The sequence below is a fragment of the Chaetura pelagica genome, unplaced genomic scaffold (assembly GCF_000747805.2).
Source record: "Chaetura pelagica isolate M959 unplaced genomic scaffold, ChaPel_1.0 scaffold23, whole genome shotgun sequence".
NCBI classification, from domain to species: Eukaryota; Metazoa; Chordata; class Aves; order Apodiformes; family Apodidae; genus Chaetura; species Chaetura pelagica.
In genome coordinates, this window is record NW_009952884.1 from 265,356 (window position 1) to 288,262 (window position 22,907).

The window sequence follows — 22,907 nt, forward strand, 5'->3', positions numbered from 1 at the left end:
GAGAGAAGTAATTGAACTTTCGGTTCAGTGAACCATTGAGGTACTGCAGACTTTTAAGGGATGTTTATGTGCTTTGCCTATTAAGATGCCAGAATGTGTGATGATGAGTAGTTGAATCTTTTTTTATGTAAACAGATATATCTGTCATTGGCATAATTCATCAAATCTGAGTGATGCTTGTGTTCTCTCTGGAAAGGAAGACAATTTTTTCAGAAAATGTTGTCAGGCAAAAAGGTAGCAAAGTAAGCAGAAATTCCATTTATATCCATGGTCAAAGAGCTACAGAGTAAAGAGGAAAGTTTGAGAATAATGCTTTTTTTAATGCATAGTATCTTATGAAAATGGAGTAATAATAAACACTATTAATTACTTACAGGTATAGTTCTTGGTATATGGTTAATTTCATCTGGACAAATGTGCTTTTGTAGAATGTACCTAAAGGATTTCAGCCCTTTAATTCCAGAGTTTTCTGTATTTAGGATTTCAAAAAATTACAGTAAAATGGATAACGTATAAAGACTGAGATCCTTTGTTGTGGTATTTATATGGATATTTAGATGTCAGTGAGTTCATTACAGTGGGTTTTCTTTTACTTTGATCTTGTGTCCCTGGTAGGATCATATCTTTGAGTAATGTCTCACTGTTTGTGAAAAGTATATTAATCGTCATGGTTTTTCAGAACGGTTGTAAGAGCATCAGGATGCTATGGTGTAGTGCAGCTAAAATGTTAGTTTTTAATCTAATAGAAGAGCGTAGCTCAGCTGTAATTGTTGCATTTTGTAACCTAATAAATGGATAAATGTTGCAAATAGTGAAGGCAGTTTACTTGAGAGTTGTTGCATCAGGGCGTATTTGTGGCTATGTGTGCTAAATAACAGAACAATAAAACACTTTTTAGTGGGCGTACTCTCTACCTTTTCAAGTTCATTGAAAGCAAGAATACAGAAACATTCAAGTACTTCTTTGAAGCAGAATAAATACTAAAGCAGTAGGGACTTTCTTTGATGCCATGAAAATATCTGTTGGGGAACCACTGGCCTTACTTTCAGATGCTTAAAATATAGTGGATGGCTTTTCTCAAAAAACAATAATAGAAAAAAACCCTATAGTTATGGGAGTACATAGTTATGGGAGATAACTTCTCAGGACTTTATGAAGACAGAAGACTGCAGAGATGTGTTCCTGGGGTCAGTGTTGGCTTTGGCCGAGTCCCTAGAAGTTTAAAGAGCTGCAGGTGTTCCCACCTCTCTTGTCCCAGAGGTGGCCTTGCAGGTTGTGCATGTTCTAATTCTGCTTCTTCCCTTCAAATTTGGGTTTGCATTGCTCTACATCTGAGATGCCATAAGTGTCTCTCTGAAATTCATGCCATAGGTTACGGATAAAATGGTGGAGCTAGAACAGTTTTCTTACAGAGGTCTTTTTGGGAGTGGTTTAATGGGCAGAAGCTAAGCTTGTTATTAATCAGAAAAAATAGAGATGGTCAAAGCTGCTGGAACACAAACGTGTTATATCAGCACCACCTTGCCTTTCTGTTGGCTGATGGATGGGTTTTGAGGAGAGGCATCTAACCTTTTGCATTTGTGATGAGGTTGAGGGAAGTAGTTTTGAGCTTTTAAGGCTAGTGGTGTTTGGATGTAGCACTGGGCATCTTTTACATAGGCTTCTACATATTTCCCAAACACTGCATCTCTTTAGCTTCCATTTAAAATTTAATTTGACATTGGAGACATCTACAAATCCCTTCTTTTATATAGGCTATTAAAATCCTTTTAACTAGACTGAAAATCTTTTAACAGTTCTGCTTAACATATCTTGTGCCCAAGTTGAGAGGAAAGCCATGCTGTGGCCTGGGTCAGACATCTATCCCCAGGGACCAGGCACAGCAGTAAACCCTCCTTCAAGCCAGGGTTTGACAGGGCTTGTGACTCTCCCTCTTGATCTGTAGATGCTGAGTATAAAATAGTGAAGTACACGTGAGTTGTGCTTACTGAATAATTTTATTGGAGATGAGAAATGCATTTTTAAAGTAGCTAGGTGCTTTGGATCTTCTCTGCTTTTCTGGACTTCTGAAGAAAAGAAAAAGGATTTTCAATGAATATTGTTTCTTTATGCTTGAGGCTGGTGTGTTTGGGCTTGCACTCTGATACAGGGTGCAGCTAACCCCTTAATTACCAACCTTATAAGTAAGGGCATCACACATCAAGACTTAAATAAACATCACCCTTAGTAAAAGCACCTAAAGTTATATGGCTGCTTAAATAAATGTAATAATGTATGTGTAATGCAATAGATAATCAATAAATGTGCCTCGGTAGGAACAGGAGCTTGCAGAGATGTGGGGAGCTGAGCTGTTGTGCTGGGGAGCAGGGCAGAGCAAAGCCCCACAGCAGCAGGATGGGGAAAGAGGCAGGTTTGATCTGCTCCTTTCTGTGCTATGCTGACTGTGTGGTGGCTCAGGAAAAATCTATGCCAAGTCACAGGGAAAAGACGTTTCTCTGAATGTTCTCAGATATGTATTGTGCAAGCACTTGAGCTTATAAATTCATTTTAGCAAGGCCCTTGTTCTCATCAGTGACATGGAAAATGAAGCTTTGAGTCCAAGAGGCACGGCATGTATTCTGCCTCCTCATGCAAAATTTAGCACAGGCTTTGTTTGAAAGTCTTCCTCTGAACATAATTGGAACATGCTTATTTTTTGGTTGGAATCCTAACCATCTGTTAGCAGTTGTTTGGTTTTGTCACAGATTTTGTTTTATTACCTTTATTATCTTATCTTTGCTGTCTTCTGTGCAATGTTGGATGGATCCTCACATCCCATCTCATTTATGCAGTGGATGGAAAAATCTGCTGATCAGGACAGGGTATAGCATTTTTATTTTTAGTTAGTTTCCTCTGATATATCTGCCTTTAAACAGATAGGGCAGTCATTTTCTTACAAGCATGCCCACTTGCTGAGCTTTATTCTTCCTAGAGAAGATTTCAAAGAGTCTGTGATCAGTTGCTTTCACTATAATCCTAATTCTTTTATTTGAAGATGGTTTTTAATGCTCGTCTTAGTCTTTGCTCTGTTGAAAAATGAGATTTCTGAACCAGAACATCTGGTCTTACAGCACAAGATCTGTTGTTGTTCCAAGATTATTTTTCAGAGAATAGATCGTGCTTGATTGAAATAAAATTATTTAATAGTAAAATGTGACATAATAACCTCAGGCAAAATTGTCTTTGAGAAAACATGAACCGCTACCCTGTTGTGGTACAGCAAGGGGGAGGAATATGAAGAGGTCTGCTACAAACATAAAGAAGAACTGTGTGTCAGCAAAGGAATTACTGGCATTAGGAGGGGGGGGAAAAACACACACAAAAAAAGATATTTTAAAAAATAATTTAAACTATGACTTGCTACATTGACACTATCTGTGTTCCAGTGATGTGCAGTAAAAAGAGGTAGGTTTGAGTTAGCAACAAGCAACTCTTTTAAAAGAGTGAGCAGAAGGTAGTCGGCCTCCAGGTTAATGAACCTAGGTAAAGAGCAGTGTTTTTTAAACATGGGAATATGCCAAGAACTCCCCTTTGGGGCAGTTTTCTCCAGATGGGTCAGAAATCCATTGAAGCCAGAGTGATCCAGTTTTGTCCAGCCCTTCCCTGGGTAAGCACCTACTAGAAAAAAAGCTGTTGTACATGCATATTGGATCACTTGAAGGAGTTTAGTGATTTATGAAACCACCCAAAGACAAATTGTGCCATCATGGTTTATTATTAGAGTACTTCAGCAGAGCAGCTGTACAGCTGTACTCAAAACACAAGATGAGGAGGGATAAAGTGCTGCTAAGGACAAGGGGCCAGCACAGGGCCAGGGAGACTTTTAAGGCAGTGCTGCTACTTGGGGAAATGCACATCTGAGTTGAGCCTCACAGGCAGGGTGTTGAGGACAGCCTGGTGTGGGGTAAGTTGGTATGTTGCTGTACTGGAAGGAAAAAATAATAATGGAGTTGAATTATATGTTGCTATCCCAGCACCTGACAGTGGAAACTACAGCCAGTGCTGGTCTGGGATGCTCTGTCAGTCAAAAAAGGTACCAGTTCACAGCTACCTTGCTCATGACTTGTGCTGGCAAACAGAAGTATTATAATTTTTCCTTACTCTTAGGGCCCATATACATTGCCCCCTCTCTTAGGAGGCACAGGATTGATCTCCCTTCAAACATGCATGTTTTTTCTATGTAGTCTGTGGGATTCTTGTTCAAAAGAATCCCTGAAATCTTATCATTTAGTAGCATTAAAAGTTAAATGTGTACTGGAGCAATACAGGTAGAAGCTTGTCTACAAGTCTGAAGTGTTTGAAGTGTTTCTTTCTGATGGAATTGTTTCTCTATTAGACTAGCCCAGGCAAAACACATATTACAGTTGTCAAGTGAACTGAATTTAGGACACTTGAATATTAATTTACTTCAAACAACAACAACAAAAATCGAGTAAAAGTGTAAAGCTTTGCATTTAAACTACAGTAATAATTATAAAGAAATAATGAAAAAAAATTCCATGACATGAGCTCTGTGTATGTGTAAATAATGGACAGAATTGCCTTTTATGTGTAATAAAAATTAAATTGAAGGCAATAGGAACCACAGGCAAAGTTGCAAGTGATTGTTATTGCCCAGGTTTTCACAACCCTAAAGAATTTATTGTAATTCTATGTAATGAAGGAGTGCTACATTAAACAACCACCCTTCTCCCCAGCTCCTCCTTTCCTTCTGAAAACCAATGGTGTTCCAATTGATTGTTTATTTCTGTGAAATTCAGCAACTGATTGCAAAATGAAGCCGCAGTTAAAATGTGAATTTTGGTTACTGTGAGAAAGCTGTTAACTTACTTCCAAGGATTCTGATTTTATAAAGCAGATGCATGTTTTGTGTATAAAAGTCAAACCTAATATCTTACTTTCAGTTGTATCTTAATGTATAGTGTTTCTTCAATGTATTGATATGGATTGGTTGATACAGACACTCAAAAGGTGATTTAAAAAAAAATAAATTAATTGCATCTTCATACATACTTTTAATAACACTGCAGCCCAGGCTGCATTGCCCAGAGCTTTGGAAATACAGCTTTGCTTCTTAGATTTGGTGGTTGTAACTCCAAATGTTGCAGCCAAATTTGTTACTGTTGCTGAAATGATGTAGGCTTATTTTTTGAGCAATGAGGCATACTATTAATTGCCTTTGAACTTTGCACACACAATATTCTGATGATTCTGCAGGCTGTTAAGGTGCATAGAATAGCTTAATTCAAAGGTTATCAGGTATGTTTGCATTTGGACTCATGTCTGTGCATGTCTGCAGTCAGATGACACAAGTTCAAACACATGCTTGTATACAGTGTTTCTGAAATAGGATCTAGTTTGCCAGAGTAAAATGCACCCCAGAATTATTTTTTATTTCTCAGTTTCTCAGAAATCTTTGCCATAAAGATGACTCTTATGTTTTGCATGCTTGAACAGCCAGTAAAGTCTGACTGCTGTTCTCTGTGAAGTCAGCTGTTCTAGAAGAGCAAAGTTGATGTACTCTGTGAGTCTTCAGCAAAACACTTGTGTGCTCAGGTATTCAGCTAAATGAAAGAATTATGAAATGAGCGACTAGATATGTGGCAGAATGGTCCCCTACAAAGACAAGTGCAGTTAAAATCAAGGTGCAAATTTATTCAAATTGCAGTGTGAGATTTGGGTGTGATACCACTGGGAGCAGAGACTTTGTTAAAAAAAGCTGCCGGTTTTGTAGTTTGGGTTACCAGAAAGTGTTGTAACTAGTTACTTTTGCCAGTTTCTTTTGGCCTTTCTGTTAACAATTTGCAGGCATTAAAGTATGTCACTGAGTAACAAAGATAACAAAGTCCTTTTTTTTCCTAGTAAGCTGTCTGACAGATTTTAAAGGCTTCAGATCAAAAGCACTGAAATACAGCAAAGAAATTAATGTGATTAGCAAAGGTGTTTACATCAATTTGCTGAACTCTCCTTTCCCCTGAGGCATTGAGTGTTGATTATTTTTAGAACTGACTTTTTAACTGTAAACTTCAAGGGCTACTTTGTCACCTCCCTGAGACAACCGTCTACTGAAAAGTAACTTGTAGTTCATGTCATTTTGATTAATTAACTTGTTTCTACATTCATGCAGTCATTGGGCCACTCTTGGTTTGTTCATTTGTGACACGGGCTGTAGTTTGTTGGAGGTTACAGACAAATATGTTTCAGGGAGCTGATTATTTGTGCTGACTGACTCGTGCTTTCATCCAGTGTCTGTTCAGTATATAGACTTCTTGAAAGTAGTCTGTAATCTCTCCTTTAAAAAATATTACAAGGGGGAGGTTGGGATTATTTTGTTTCAATGCTAGAACGGTACAGTATTACAGTGATACTAGTCTAATAAAACGTTACTTATCAGCTGAGTTTCTTCTTATTCATCAGTACTGAAGCTGTGAGCATTGTTCATTTCATTGGCATACGAATTTTTGTCTTACTGCTGAAGACAGCACAATCTCTTTGGTCAGTTGTATCCTATAAGAGCCTTTTTCTCCCCTACATCAATCTGACCAGAAATTCAGGTGATTAATGAATCATCTTGTTTTCTGGCTGATGAGCTCCACTTGCTCATCAACCTTCTGGGCTAACCTAAATTTGTCTGGCTGATAAAATGAGGTTTCAATAAAGAGGCTTCAATAACAAAAATAACTAATTGGACTCTGTTGCTCTTAGTGATGTAATTCAGTGGAAATACTTATGATTTTTTGGAAACAATGTGTTCTGTGTTGAAAAATGAATTATTTCAAAACACTTCAAACCTCTCCCTACTGCTACTCAAATGCAAAATGTAACTGTTGCTCCCCATCCCTGCACTCCCCTTCCAGGAGCTGGATCCACCAATTCCTGACTTAATGTTGCATCACACGTGTCTTTGATGCATCCTGCAAGTTTCACACTTGGTATATGGAAGTTAGCATATTACACTAAAGTTTTCATCATCTGATACATCTCTGAGATCGAAGACAGGAGCTGCTTTCAAATGGAAAGTTTGAAGAGGACGATAATGGAAGCACTGCTTAGAAACTTACCCATTCTCTGCTAACAGACCCTTCCACTCATTCAGAACAGAGGCCCTATACCTACTTAGAGGTTTAAAAGGGTGAGGTACAGGAAGCAAAAGTAACATTTTTGTGTTTTGTTCTGTTTTGTTTTTTCCTTTCAGTGGGTGAGTTTGTGAGTGATGCCCTTCTGGTACCAGACAAGTGCAAATTCCTTCACCAGGAAAGAATGGATGTGTGTGAAACTCACCTGCACTGGCATACTGTTGCTAAAGAGGTACATTCATCTGTGTTAAAATTTCTTGCCTTCCTTCCTGAGAACGGTAACAGTCTTCTGAGAATTTATTTAAATATAGCAATGATATGGAAAACAAAAAGTAGTACTTAAAAATGGTCGACTGAATGGCTTTTTGTTCTGCTTTATGTGGAAATGGGAATCACACTGTGAAGCACACCAGAGTCCACAGCTGAATACTTAATGTTGACCTTTAACCCTGTTTCATAGCACTGTTTTTCAGCTCATGTTTTCCTGTATTGATGCTGCTCTGGAACTAAAGATTGATCACTAATGCCTAAGCTTTGCCTTTATTATTGTCCTCAATATGTATACTGGTATGCCAAGTGCTTTGCAGAGCTCAGACTGGCCTAAAAGAATGCAATATGTGAAGTTCAGCAGAAAGGGGTAGGACAGCTGTTAAAACACAGGATTAGCCAAAGACATTTTGCAGTCAAGCACAGAGTTTTTACAATTTACCAGTGCTTTACTGAAAACAGAAATCTTACAATTGCTAATGCATATTTTTCTCCTTATGTGGAGAGGTTGTAGGAATAAAAACTGAGATGAGTATCAAGAATATTTCTGGCTGCTATCTTGTTTGGAACTTCTTAGTTTGTATGTTGTCCCACCTTCTGGAGATGAAAATTGCAATGTGCTTAGCAGCTTTTCAAATTTTCAGTTCTTGCCTTAATCCTACTGTTGCCTCTCAGATGAAGTGTTTAAAGCACCAGCCTTCATGGAGGCATATTCTAGTCCAATTAAAGTACTTCCAAACTTGGAATGGCATAGCCTAGGAGAACATCATCACTCTTCTCCATTGAGCTATATTCCTTTTTTCACCTATCCTACATCACTGTTTCTTTAAGGTGTTATTATGCACAAATGACTGTTTTTCCAAACAAGAATAGAAGACTCTGTGCTGCCAGAGGTGTCAGACCAGATACAGTGTGTTTCCAGTATATCAGATATTTTAAATGTTAATATATCTTGCAACTAACTCTTTAATAGCCTTAATACATCATGATCAGGTTTACTATATGAAATTACCATTCTGCCTTTGAGTTTTCTGTTCATTATGTAGAGCCTGTGATGATTTTAGGCAAGAGGGTGTGAAGTTTACAAGTACATAGGAGGACACAAGACTTTCTGTACTGGCAAAGACTGAAGCACAGGGGAAGGGAGAGCTTGTTACTTAGAATGGTCATGCGGGCACAGGTGGGGAGCTACCTACAGTGCAGGTAGTGAATGCACAAGTGACCATTCTATATCTTGGTTTAAAATTCTTAGATGATGCAGTTCACCACCTTCAGCCTCCTAAGACAGTATACAGCTCCTTACGTTTTCTCAAGGTCTGTGACATTTTTCGATCTTCCTCCATGACAATATTGTAACTGTTTTTATTTTCTGTAGTCCTGTAGTGAGAAGAGCATGAATCTGCATGACTATGGCATGCTGCTGCCTTGTGGAATTGACAAGTTTCGTGGTGTGGAGTTCGTTTGCTGCCCATTAGCTGAGGAAAGTGACAATCTTGATTCAGCTGATGCTGAAGATGATGATTCAGATGTCTGGTGGGGAGGTGCAGATGCAGATTATGCAGATGGAAGGTAAGAGTGACTGTCTACCTTTCAAATTGTTATCTTATCTAAGATTCCAAAGATCTGTCTAAAAGACCCCAGTGTGGAAGAGTCACTGCTCTTTGTAAGTGAAATTGCAGCAATAATGGTTGAAAACATCTACTTCTTTATTTTTAGCTTTCTACAGGAAAGCTTATTGTTAACATAGTTATTGTGCTTTTGATGCCTTCATCTTTTCTTCAATGAAGTATTACTGTATTTACAACAAAAATGCTTAAATACTTTTTGACAAGTAAATGATAAATACTATGCTCTTTAAGATGCTTCATGTGCATTCTGGGGTACTGCATCAAATGCTCAGCCAACATAACTATTGAAGGTTTTGAAATGTCTTAATTCATGATGGGCATGAGCTGTGTGCCGTTTTTACTGTAAGAATATTTTCATGCTGACCATTACTTTCTGAATGTGATCTAAAAGAAAATCTGTTTTGATATCTAGCCGTTGACAGACTCATTAATATGCTACTGTTAAGTTGGAGTATGAAGGTTTCCTTTGCAAGACAGCAGTGAGTGAGAAGATGCCATGATTGTCTTTACCCTTTGGCTTCCTCTGTGCATGTCAGCTAATTTTGAGACAAATATAGGTTATGGCTGTGTTGTAACTGAGTGGTCTGGTGCTGTCAAAGCCTATCACTCTCTTGAGCATGTTAGACAGCAGTTGTGAGAACAGAGTACCATGTTACGTCCTTGCAGCTGAATTCAGACAACTCTCTAAGATGGTTTTCTTCATAAAACTAAGATTCAAATTCTGTTTGTGCTCCCCAGATTTCATACTGAACTAATGCAGTCTTTATACTTCTTAAGTGGTGATACAGCATCTTTTACAAATAATATACAAAATCCAAAACTTGTGCAGATTGCAAGAGGTTACAAGGAGAACCCTGAAAATTACAAAATTAAGTGAATAATGTGGAAATTTAATACCTCTGAATTGTGTTAAATGTGAACTTTTTAATAATCCAGATGGAAACAAGTTCAGTAAGAAGGTAGAGATCAAGGACAGGGATTGAATTGCTGTAATTTGATGCAAAGAGATGGTGGTAAGAGAATGTAAAGTTGGAAACTGTGTCATGGTAGGCATCTAAGTCTTTCCTGACAAAGCATTAGGAAGTGTTGTAGGGAAGAGTTGTTTGTAAATAACAGAATAAGTTTAATTAAAATAAATACTTCCCCAGTGTAACTTCCAGTTTTCTCTCGTCAATGGTCAGGGCTGTTGGCTGCAAGAAACCTGCATTAAGCAATGTTGCTCTTCCACATTGACACCTCCAGGCTTTTTTCTGACTTCCAGCAGTTGTCAAGGTGTCAGAATTTATGATCTTTCAGTGAGATTTGTAAACCAGCCTTTGGACTGTTGCTGAGTCACTCAGTACATTTGGTTTAAATTTTCATTGGGTTGTGTTCTGTTAGAATAAGAAATGTGTGGACCTTTTTCTAATCAAGACAAATTTGCTTTTATTTTTAATCTCATATATATATATACACATGCACAAAAGATAAATTTATCTATCTTATATACCTATTACTTACCTTATCTATAGATCTTACGTCCTTATATGTAGGGATATATTATATACCTTATATTTTTATAGCCCTCTATATAAAATAAATATATAGAGAGTTTTTTCGTCTATTTAAAAAAATATTCCTGAAATATTTTAAATAAAAGAGCTGATAGAGTTGTGTATAGAGTAGTTTTGTTTCCAAGATGGACATCCCATTTATTTGTCTTTTTCATGTCTGTCACTGAACATTTAATTTACTGTTCTAGCCTGTTTTATTCCTCATAAAGCATTTTAATATCTGAAGAGATGAGTTCAAGAATAACTTAATAAGTTTTATATGCTCTAGGAATAGGAGCTGTAATTGCATTTGAATCAATTTCTGAAGTTTGAAGCAAATACTGACATTTTTTTTCTCCCCTCACATAGAAGTTCATGTCAAAGGAAAATGAAAAGTTCCTTTTATGGGCCACTTGTGCTTCAATTGCAGATGAGGAGCCAAGAACTTGAAGTTGTTTTACACTAACTCAGTCATATTTCTTGCTCCGTTTTCAGCTTCCCAACTGCACTTAATCTGTGTATAGTGGAGCCAGAAATACTCTTGCAATTTAGTCATAAAAAATAAAAAAATACTCATTTTTCATGCAGCAGTAGTTAGTACAAATTTTGTATGTGTATTCATACATACATGAGCATATGTTTGTGTGTATATAAATACACAAATTCCTAAGTGCTAAGGTGTTTGGGAGGGAGAAAGGAATTGAAAAATAGCAGGACACTTTCCTCATGCTAAATTCTCAATATTCTCTGCCATTGAAGCACCTCTGAAGTGCTTACTTAAGACTGCGTTTTTTTCCTATCTTTTATGGGTGATCTCACCATGACAATGTTGGCTTATTCTTGAAGCCTTCGAAAGAGTTTAAAATCCCTTTGTGTGTAAGTACATCCACAGCATGACACTGCATGAAGGGAAGCTTACACACTGACCCTGCTGCTCAGCATCTCTGAAGCAATGCCTCTGTCAGAGGAGGTTTGGGTTCCTCAGGGAGCCCCTATCTGAGCAGGGGGGGGGTATGCTATTAGCAAATCAGTTTGGCAAAGTATCCATCAAAGTATTTTTCTCATTTGGGAATCAGGATAGCTTTTACTTGGATCAGATTAACTGAGTGCACATTGTTGGTGTCTTCCAGTTGGCTTTTTACACACACAGGGTGCACGCCAAACCGTGAGGCACGCTGTGCATTTCAAGGGAGGGCACTCAGTTTTTCTGGAGAATTCTTGTGTTTGCTTTGCCAGTTGTTTTTGTGGCTGCTGCTGCAAGTACTGGAAAACACGTTGTTCATGCAAAGATAGAAAACATAAAATACAGGAGCTGGTCCTTTAGGAGAAGGATTTCATGCTGTTACTCTGCCATTGGTTCGTGGTGGGAATTCCACACCCTGCCTCTTGCTGCAGTTACTGGATCAACTTTTTTATCTGTTTCTACCCAAAAGTCAGGATTTCTGGCTAGAATTCAGTTGCCAATACCACATGAGTGCTTCAGTACCTACTGAAGGAGTTGCAATTACTGCAATAGAATTGCAGTGACTTATTTCTTTGTTTCATTAAGATCTGTTTGGTTCTGTTGTACAAATAAGGTCTTTTAGGTGCTTTTGCCATGCATATCTCAGTATCTTCGGTCTTTAGAGTCTCCCAAATGGTCCAGTCAGAGCATAATCCACTCCTCACACCTGAACTGGAAACTGATCTACTGTAAATAAGCCCAGGTGCAGGATTTGTAGTGACCTTACAGCAACCTTCCATACCTGAAAGGAGTCTGTAAGAAGGCTGGGGAAGACCTGTTCACAAGGGCATGTAACGATAGGACAAGAGGTAATGGGTAGATTTATGTTGGACCTTAGGAAAAAAGTTCTTTAATATGAGGGTGGTGGATCACTGAAACAGGTTGCCTAGAGGGATGGAGAGGCCTTGTCCTGGGAGACATTCCAGGTTAGGCTTGACGGGGCTCTGAGCAATCTGGTCTAGTGTGAGATGTCCCTGTTTGTGGTAGGGGGGTTGAACTAGGTGGCCTTTAGAGGTCCCTTCCAACCCAAGACATTCTGTGATTCTATTTTATTTTCCTTGTTCTTCATGTCTGGCTGTGGAGCCTTCTGCTCAATAGCTGTGGGTTTGTCTCTCACCCTGCCACGTCCAATACCACTCTTGGGGAGCAAAACCTCCAGACAGGTGTCTCTTTCATCTCTGTAAAACAGTATCATAAGATGCTGGGCACAAGCACCCCATCAGTGGGCGGCAGCACAGCAGGTGCCTCGTGCCTTTGGAAGGGCTGTGGCTGCTTTAAGACACCCAAATCAAAGTGAAGGTAACATGTTTCAGGTGAAGGTGCCAGCCTGAGAAACAGCCTGAGAAAGAAAAAATATTTTATCCTTGCTTCTCAGAACTCGCCCTGTGACAAAATGTAATCAACAAACTTAGGTGATATACCTACATTCTAACTTTGCATCTTCTACTGTTCAGATCTTAATTTGAATATATTTGCATCTATGATTCTGAATATTTAGAGGAAACCACATTGCAGTCATTAATTTTGTGAATGCCTGTTTTCAGACTATCTGGTGTTACCCCCAACAGTTGTTTTCAGAGGACTGCATTTTCTTTTTTCCGTCATGGGTATTTCCTTCTGCGCTAGGGGAAGAAAAGCTCAGCACGTTGTATCCACACCATCGGGGGGGCGCGTAGAGGTGGCTTAGGCTGTGGTGCCACCAGACATCAGACCTTCTTCCTACCTGACGTCTGACCACCTGGGTCTGGACGTAAAAGGATGTGGCTTGTCTCATCGTGTGGCTTGTTGGCAGTACTTGGGAAAAGGAGAGGAGGGTGTGTTTTGATGACAGCTGTGATATACGTCCTTTTTGGTTGTGAGGCTGAGAGGCAGGATCTGCCCTTGCTTTTTAAGTTCGGTCATGTCATGCTTGTCCTGAAATAGCATTGAACTCTGACTAAGAGGTCACGAGCATTTTTCAGCAGTAGCGTTCCTTGCAGTTATATACACCTTTAATTCAAATTTACCTTGAAGACTGCCTGAGGGGACAGCCAGATGCAGGTGCTGGCTTATAATACAGCTGCAGAGTTCTCCCTGCTTAGCTACAACTCAGTCAAGTAACCTGCAAGCTCTGGCTGCCCTTGAGACTCAGCACAGCCTCTTGGCCCTCCTGCCTGTATCTGGGCACTTGCTAGAAGCTTTGTCATCCTTGGTGTCCAAGGCTGAACATCTTTAGGAGTTGAAAGTTTTCCAGCCAAGCTGGAAAATTCCAGGTTTTTTCTCTCTACATTTGCCTTATACGTGCCTCTTCTCATCTTCCGGTCTCTGTGTGAGACTTCCCAGGCTTTCCTTCATACTGGGGAAACAGGCCACTGTCATTTTCCTTCTTTCACAGCATGAAGGCTGAGACACACTAAGTCTCACTGTTGAGAGTTATAATAGAAAGCTTTTCTTTAAGTCCCCTGGATCATGAGCAGAAGATAGCACCTTAGCTTCAGCCAACTCTCACTTTTCTAGACAATCTGAATTTATTTTCAAGGTCCAAAATAGGAGATTGAATTTCTCATTGTTTTTCCCACAGATGGCTAGGCCAAATTAAATGTTTCTGTTTAGTGTTCAGGCTGATGTAATGACTGGGTGGTGTTGTAAATGTTCCATTGTAAGGAGTAGTGTATTTTATTAGGGTTTGATTTATGGTTTCTCATAAATTGTGCCAAGTGAAGTTTTATAGTTGGTTCATACTTGCCATTAAGATAGTTAATACTGTAGATTTTTTGCTACATAAATAATTCAAAAGGGTGCAGTCCACTTTGTGCTGATAATTAGGTATCTGTGAAGTAAACCTACAATAAATTTATGCTGTATAGCATGGTAAACATGTTGATCTCTGGTTTTGCTACCCTGTTCCAGTCTGAACTTAAGGATGAGTGCTCATCTCCCAGATGCTGCAAGAAAGTAGTTAAAGTGCTATATTCTTTTTGACTCAATACAGTGTCAGTGATATCTGGAAAAACTGACTTTTTGCAGAATTGCCTCCTTCAACTCTAATCCAAGAAATCCTGAAAGGCTTTTAAAACTTGTCAGTTTTTTCTAATGGTGAAAGCAGCATTGTTTACATGCCTGTTATGCTGACTTGTTTTCAGGTAAGACCCCATGCTTTTGAATTACCAGCCTTGTTCTAGCATTTGGGGAACAGGAGTCACAGGGGCCCAATAGAACTGATTTGCTGAATAATTTGTTAGAGATCATCGCTTGACATGAAGGAAAGGTATATTTCATTTCTTCCACTTTCTAGCTCTTTTTATGTCTTTATCCATGACTAAAGTGGTACAGAGATGTCAACACCTAGTGTCTTCCTTCAGAAATGTCTGCGAGTTAACCTCAATGTCAAATTAGTTAAAATCGAAATTCCCAGGAGTGCTGTCATTAAATCAGGCTGTCAGAAGGTGTGTTTACATTGCCTGTGGTCTTCTAGTGCCCTGACCTGATACAACAGCACACTGAGTCCTTGTGGTATGTCATACTATTGCCTTGACACAAAGTAGGCAGGCAGGCAGTTGGAGTATTTGCTTGTGGCATGTGTCTTTGAAAAATGACTGAGTCTAAATAGTGACATATATGCCAGTATCTTTAGTAATATACAATATTAGAATTTAGTAGTATACAGTATTCAAATTTTAGAAGTAAAATCTAGAGGTTTTTAGTAATTTCTGTACTTGGGAAATTCCTTTTGCAAGTGGAACTTTGACCAGCTACTGTGCAGTTCCCCTTTTTGAGTCTCTGCATGCCAGAGCAGTGGAAGATTTCATGCAGGCAAGAGTGGGGAAGATGTTGATGTTTTCATTATGAATGAAGGTGAAAGCAGGTAAATGCTACAACCAGCATGGGTGTTCTCTATGCTTATGATGTTCATAGACAAGGACTGTCCAAAACATTAAATCCTCTTACCCCATTTCTCCCTATCACATCTCCCTATGTCCCTCTCACTCTTCTTTTTCCACTGCTTATCAGTCTCTTCATATGCTCCCAGAAATGTATCTGGAAATACAGCATGAAAAAAGAGCCTTTAGGGTAATGTTTAATGCAGGCACGTTTCTGGCCATGGTATAGTAACAGATCAAGGAGATTAATAAAAAGTAAGCAAAATGGTCTAATCTTACTCTGGTGGGTACTTTAGTCTCTTTTGCATTTGGATTAGAGCTGGAAAAAAACAAACACAGGTAGAATGTAGAGAAAAAATTGGGAAGACAAGGCGGATGAAGATGGTGATGTTGATATGTGTTGCCTGCACCTGTTTAAAAAAAAAGGTTTGTGTGTTCTGTCCCCAGAGAGCCTTAGCAGACAGGCTTTCAACCATAGTTCTTGTGTTGGCCATCAGCAGCTGGGTGTCTTTTGGTTCTGTACCTTGGCAGTGAGGCTGGCTTCTGAGACCTGGAGCAAACATGGCCTCTGGGGTTTCAGACCTCCCCTCACCCCCCTTGCTTGGGGGCAGTGCTTCAAGGCTGAGGAAGACTCAAGCCCTGAATAGTGTCTGGATATCAAGTGTTGTTGATGAAGAAATCATGTGGGGGGGCAGATCTTTCTGAGATTTATACAACTCCATAAATCCTTCCAATTTCTGCCAGTTTCCTCATACTTGTATGTAGTGACATTATGTTTCTTGACTATTCTTCCCTCCTTCTCTTCTTTCTTTCCCATGGTTCTTAATGTTGTCTTGAAGCATTAAGTCAAAAATCAGCCTTAATTGTAAGTCCAGCTCTGAGTACAAAAGACTTGTCTGAAGAACATAGAAAAGGGATTTTTGGAGCCCTTTGAAGCTTTTTGGTATTCTAAAGCTAAAAAAAATATAAATGTTATTCATCAAGAAAAAAGGAAATGCTGAGGCTAAATTCTTCATTAGAAACATGCTTATTGGAGGCAAAAGAAAATTGACATTTTTGTCTCAGCTGAGTATTCATCTGTTTTCAAGCCATCTTGTCACTCATGTTAAAACAAACATTCTCACTGATGTAAGCTTGTTCATTAAGCTGGAAAGTCAATTTCTAAAATTTCAGTGAGAAACACTGCAGTGGGAATCTCTTAAATGATTCCTTAAAAAAGCAAAATACTTAAAATATAAAAATGTTACCTCCTGCTTCCCAAGCACTTGAATAGTAAAGATGAACCAGATGTGAAGCTGGATGAAGGGTCTGTACTGCAGGTTCTGACTTAGCAGCAGAAAATTACTTGCATTTGGATTTCCCTTTTCCATTCAATAATTAAAATTATTTCCTCTTTTTGCAGATTAAACTGTAGGGTGTTCATACCCCTAAAAATTGAAGGAAAACTGAACCTTGTGTCAACAACTATTGCAGTGGTTCAGGGTCTGCTTGGTGGGAAGCTCTGGTCATGCATGACACAGGAGAAGGGAGGGGCACAGCCAGAGGCAGTAATCTCATCAACTCTACTAATACAAATTGTTCCTAATTGGAAGTCATTGCCCTAAAATGAACACTAGGAATTACAAGCTTGCTTAATTTTTCTTGCTTTTGTTCCTTTCTCTGAAGTTTACTATCAGGATAGGCTAAAGCCAGTTATTGAAAGAGGTGGATTTTGCACTTGTGAATTGTCCATCACTGAACCGGTATTTTAGATGAACTGACTTCCTTAGGAGATGTAGTGTGGAAGATGTTCTGATTTTTGCAGTAACATCTTTCAGCTAATTGGTCAGAAGTTCATATCATCTGGATTTTTGTAGTAGAACTGTTAAAGCTGGAATAAAATGCTTCATACCTGTTCTAAAACATTGTTAATGGTGCAGCTTATCTGAGAACTTCTGCGTTTTTATAAGTATTTAACTTACAAAACCTCATTGCTTTTCTTTACAAATCAAGGCATTACCAAATTGTAGGCATAATGGTAATGCTTATGTTGAATAACCCTAGAAGTGTTTTTTCCTATCAATGTATTTTATATGCTATTAGCATATTCTGTGTCTCACATTCTTATATTAATTTGGTTTATCTCTCATCTTTTCTGTTACTTAATACTTGGGTAGTTCCTTATATAATCTAATAACAATTATTTTTTTTTTTCCTTTTTAATGATGAGGTTGTTAAAATTCAGAAAGCATAGAAACACCAGGGCTTTAATGACTCTAGAAAGACTGGTAAGTGTTGGATTTCTCCTTAAGACAAGTAAAGTTAGAATGAAATTAATGAAACAGTGCATAGCTCTGAGAGGTAATTACATCAATGCTGAGCTGGCAAATCCAATCACCATTTGAGTACTAAGCATTAACTGAAGTGATGGATGAGGCTATGGGTGGAGAGTTCTAATCTAATTGAGGAAGTGATGAGTAGAAGATAGCAAAGCTTTCAAGACCCTTGATGAAAATGGTTAGCTGTGCAGGCTACCTATATGACCTCAGTGAATGCTGAGCTTGTTTCAGGAGGTCAGTAGCATCCAACTTTAGTAGAAGGTTGACTTGCAAAGAAGGGTTATGTTTTTTTGACCTCACAAAACAAAGCCGTTGGCTGTCATGTTTTCCTTAAGTAATAGGTAACAATTTTGAGTTGTCACTTGTAATGACTTGTGATGGCTGAAATGTGAGGAAGAAAGGTTCACTGTATATGTTTTTGTAGTAATCAACTGAAAAAACCCTTTTGATAGGTCTGAGATGTTTCCAGAAGTTCTTGTGACATATTGATACATACAACTCCATTTCAAGCACTGTACTATTTGTAATGGATGAAGAAAATGGAAAGTGAGAAATCCACAGTTGTTTTTTTTAACATGTAATGTCACACCAGCATGAATGCGTGCTGGTGGATGCATAGCTGTGTATCCCTCCATAAAGTTACACAGCAGTTCCTGCTCTGTTTTACCTTTCAGTGATACTTGCAGTCTGTTTTAGAAGTAAGAGCTCAGCATCGGGATGGTTTGTAGAAATTTAAGAAGTCTACCTCACATGAGGCCATGCTATTAACAGTACAGTGTAGCAAAGCATTTTCTGTAGCAAGTATTTTTTTTCCTTTGCAGTCTATAAAAGGCTACACATGTTGAATGCATGGATGAAACAGCAAGAACATATAGGTTGGTTGTGTTTTTTTTCTGACATAAAAGGTTTCTAATATTGAATGCAAATATTTTGTCCTAGTTCACATTACGACAAGTGATTTCTTTACATGTGATCTCTATTTTGATCACTGCCAACAAAAAAAAATAACACTCAAGTTGTGCGCTGAGTGAAGAGGAACAGGTTAAAACAGTAAAATGTTGACATGGAGTTCTGGGGTCTATGCTTACATCTGCCATGAAAATCTCTGCTAGACTTGGCATGCTGTGGCCACAATTTAAAAAACTATACAAAAGATGTCCCTTTTTCTTCTGGCTACATGAAGCAGAAGTCCTGGCCTCTTGCAGCTGCTGCTGGTGACAGCTGTATTTGAAGAGTTTAAGATGTCACATTATCTGAAAAATGTTACTCTCAGTATCTTAACGTGAACATCCAGAGTTATTACATGCCTCTTGTGCATTTTTTTTGTTTGCTTTCCCAATTGTAAAACAAAGTTATCATTTCAGTTCTACCTTGTTGTGTGAGGGTACCAAGACAATGATTTCCATAAACAGGGCAAGTACTTCACTTGGTAGAGTTTACATGGTCTGTCAGAAATAAGCTGTAGGATAAAAGGCTGGACAAAGAGATGCTGAGTAGTCCATGCTGACTGGAAAAGAAGTTTTGTGGAAACATGTTGTAATAGGTACGGTTTTTTTCTGCTGATTCTCAGGCTGGCTGAAGTAGAGCTGCACAGGTGGCCTTCAATTTGCCCTCTTCCATCACATTCAGTCTTAATACATTTCTAATGTCAGGATTTTGAATTTAATATTTGTTCAGTGTCATCAGGCTCACAGATTTTGTGTGTTTGCACATATGTTTACTTTTCTGGTTTTTAGCAAGAATAATAAAAGAAAGAAATAATGGATTAAATACATTATTAGTCTGACCTTGTCTAAAAATGACATACATCTTGCTGAATTCTCCACCTTCCAAAGAAAACTGTCAGAACAGTAGCACCAGCAAAGGCTTTGTTCCAGAGTAAAAACTAGGTCAGTTTTGAAAAAGTATTCTTGCATATCAGTCAACAGGTACCTTCTGCAAATGCACAAGATCAAATGTTGCATGCTACCTTGTACACCCATCTTTTAAAGCAGGTCAGCTGTGGAAGGAAATTTCTAATGGTGTAAAGTATATCTTCTTGTTTAAGTATAGGGAAGAAGATAAATATATCTGTCAGAAGCAGTAGGGCAAGGAATATGTTTGTTTTTTATAAAAGTTGTATTTAAAAATTAGATTAAAAACTCTTTAGTGCAACTTGTTTTCTATCAAAGTTAACCAGGCACTTTGTTGGAATTGTTTTTGTTTAAAAGGTTTAAAAAGATACAGTAAAAGGAGACAGCCTGAATCACATAATTCAGTGGTTTGGTAAAGCAGCCTGTGTGACACTTCTTGAAGTGGCTTTTTTCAGTTGTTTTTTTTTGTTTTTTTTTTTTAGTTAGAAAATCTGAAAATAAACAGAACAGTAAAAGATAACAAAAAGGAAAATAACTAAAAGTGACAACGTGAATGTCTGAAAAATACCAGACAATATGAATTACTTGTCCTGACTTGCCCTGCAAAGGAAGATACCGATCTGAGTTCTTTAAAAGTGTAACTGTCTCTTAATAGGTGTTTATGTGTGTCTGAGTATCACATTATTGCTTCTTGTTGTGAGATACCTGATTTACTAACCTTGTATAATCCAGCCCTAATGCAAATACCCAAGGTAGTTTTTGCTTTTGTGGTCACTTAACAGATAGACCAGAAACATTTTTGCTGAGGTACCTTGCGGGTCAGACTTTCAGTTCTGTAAATCACTGTAATTTTCCAGACTTAGATGCCAATAAGCCATTTATAAGATGAGTTACATAGACTGTAGGTCTGGCATACATTTTTCTTTCCTGGCTACATGTCTAATCTCATAACTGCAGTGCAGTTTCATTGTTGCCCTGCTGTCTGTTCTCACTGATCCTCATACTTCAGGAGAACACACCTTTTTAGTGTAACTCCCTACTCCTAGACTTTAAAGGTGAATGCTGGAATCTTCATTTCACACTGTCCTTATTTCTACCCCATGCAAAATTACTTTGGAAGTTCTTGTTTAAATTTATTACCTGAATACTCAACTTCACTAAGTGGTATAGTCTTGAAGTTGGCTAGTGTGCCAAAGCTGAAGTTAAATACCAGAAGGTACAGTGAGGTGAGTGCTCATGTGCCAGTGGCACTAGTGGCTTAGTCTTTACATTTGAGTAGTTCCTGTGATGACTTGCGTTTAATTAGTGACATCATTCAGAGAAAATTGCAGTGGTGGATTAAAACTCCGTTATTGAGAAATCTTATTTTTCAGTCGGAAGAACAACTTATAGCATGCAATGTTTGGAAGAATATTAGGTGGAAAATACCCAGGCCTCTGATGTGCAGTTTTGTTGAGGGAGAATTTGGTACCTTGCCCGTTAACTTTCTGAGTTGATTTTAACCAAAAACCAGGTAATTAGGCCATCTCAAATGCATTCACCATGTTGTCTGGGTTCCATGGATGTGTCCTATTCTTATAATTTGCTTTGTGTTTACGTTTTGTGTTTCCTTTTAAAGCATTAAGAAGCTCACAGTTCAATTTGTGAAACTGAAACTCCCATACTTTAAACAACTTTCTTTTCTGGAACTTCCCTGTACCTGGGAATAACTCTGTATCTGTGATCATCGTTAAGTCTTCTGCTTGAAGCAAAGCTAGATCTGGGCTGAATGCTAGACAGTCTAGTCCCATCACATGTTTCCTGGAGTTCATTTGGAGGACCTGTGATAGAGTGAACATTTTTTTGTGCTTTTGGGAACTTGAAGCACAAGATGCTGGAAACTGGGATGTTGGCACCTGCAGTCGTAAAGGTTGTGGATGCATAAATTGCCATCAGCTCAGCCTGTTAGGCTGAAAGAGCACAGGCTGCAAGTTAAGGGCAGCAACTGCTTCTCCTGTGTTAATTCCCATGGCTGTCTAGAGCTGATGTACATGGCCTTGCTCTCTGTAGGCAGATGGCAGCTCACTGCTACTGCTGTTTTGGTTCATCTCCTGGAATTAACTTTCCCCAGCTATTTGCTCAAGCTTGGTGGCTGGTAAAAAACCACAGTCCAGACAGAATCTATTTGCAATAAAATGTAGTTGCAAAGTGTAGTGAATGCTAATCTTGCCACATATTAAAACATCTGTCTTAAACACCTTTTCCTGCTTTTTCAGGCACTGATGGAGTGTATGTTTTTGGCAAAATTGTGGTTTAAATACATCCAAATGGATGAGCATTTTTTGCAGACAAATGTGAGCCACTTCCCGAAACCAGCAGTTAGTCCATAGTTATTTGTTATCCTAAACGGAAAACTTTACCACATTTTTGTCTGAAATTTATAGTTGCAGACAGAAGCCTCTTGAAACACAGCTTATACTGCAGCCCCTTGAGTTCTGAAATATGGTTAGAAAGAAAACTCATTGTTCTTGTCATCTGTGCTTCTGTCCCTGTTATAACTTATTGAAACATGGAAAGTACACTTTCATTTACCAACATTTTCCTGTTTCTTGACCAGCAAGGGTGTACTTCAAATATCCCATTTCACCACACACAGGATTGTAGATGATTTGTATTGATGATCCAGGATACTCAAGGGCATCATCATTTCCATGATAGTGGGAATGGATTTTTGTATGTGAGGAGGCTGAAAGTGAAAGGTTCAAAGCTACTATGACTTCTTCCATGAAAGGAAAGTCTCCACTGACAGGAGATTGAGATACACTAATGTTGGTGAGGTGGGGGGTTGCAGGTATTTTCATGGCTGCATCAAGCCTAACAACTTATCTCTGTTGTTTACTGCTGAACTGTTGAACCCAGATGATGACAATGCAGCTTTACAAATCTGTGAACTTACCAGTGTAACATGTAATTTTAGTTTGAACAGCCTTTGAAAAATTCTTTCACCAGCACCACTAAGCTAAGGTGAAATGGTAACGATTTCTTGTAAACGGGACACTGCAGTCTGTGGTGCTTATAAAACCCTGACTGGGACAGTATTAATAGAATGTACCCAAAAAGCTGTCAAGGTATTGTGACTCCAGGAGAAAAAAAGACTGTGTCATACTTGTTTACTGAAGAACATAAAATGTAATAATAATACCAGGATGTAAGTGCACCTGGTATTATTATTAAATAAAACTCCCAAGACTTCTGAGAAAAATATCAGTATCTGCATTAATTTGTTAGTAAACCTTTGTTAAAAAACAGTGGATTTGAACTGATTAATGAAGTGAAAGGTGTGCAAGAGTTA

The 22,907-nt window shown here is 38.4% G+C and overlaps 1 protein-coding gene across 6 annotated transcripts in view; it reads left to right on the forward strand.

The window, feature by feature from the left end:
- The window catches only part of APP (amyloid beta (A4) precursor protein), a 171,329-nt gene that overhangs the window by 51,523 nt on the left and 96,899 nt on the right, over nt 1-22,907 (forward strand). For all 6 annotated transcript variants that reach the window (XM_009995428.1, XM_009995429.1, XM_009995431.1 and 3 more), the window contains exons 3-4: nt 7,235-7,347; nt 8,758-8,951. In XM_009995428.1, the coding sequence (XP_009993730.1) occupies nt 7,235-7,347; nt 8,758-8,951 (307 nt within the window). The remainder of the gene's footprint in view (nt 1-7,234; nt 7,348-8,757; nt 8,952-22,907) is intronic.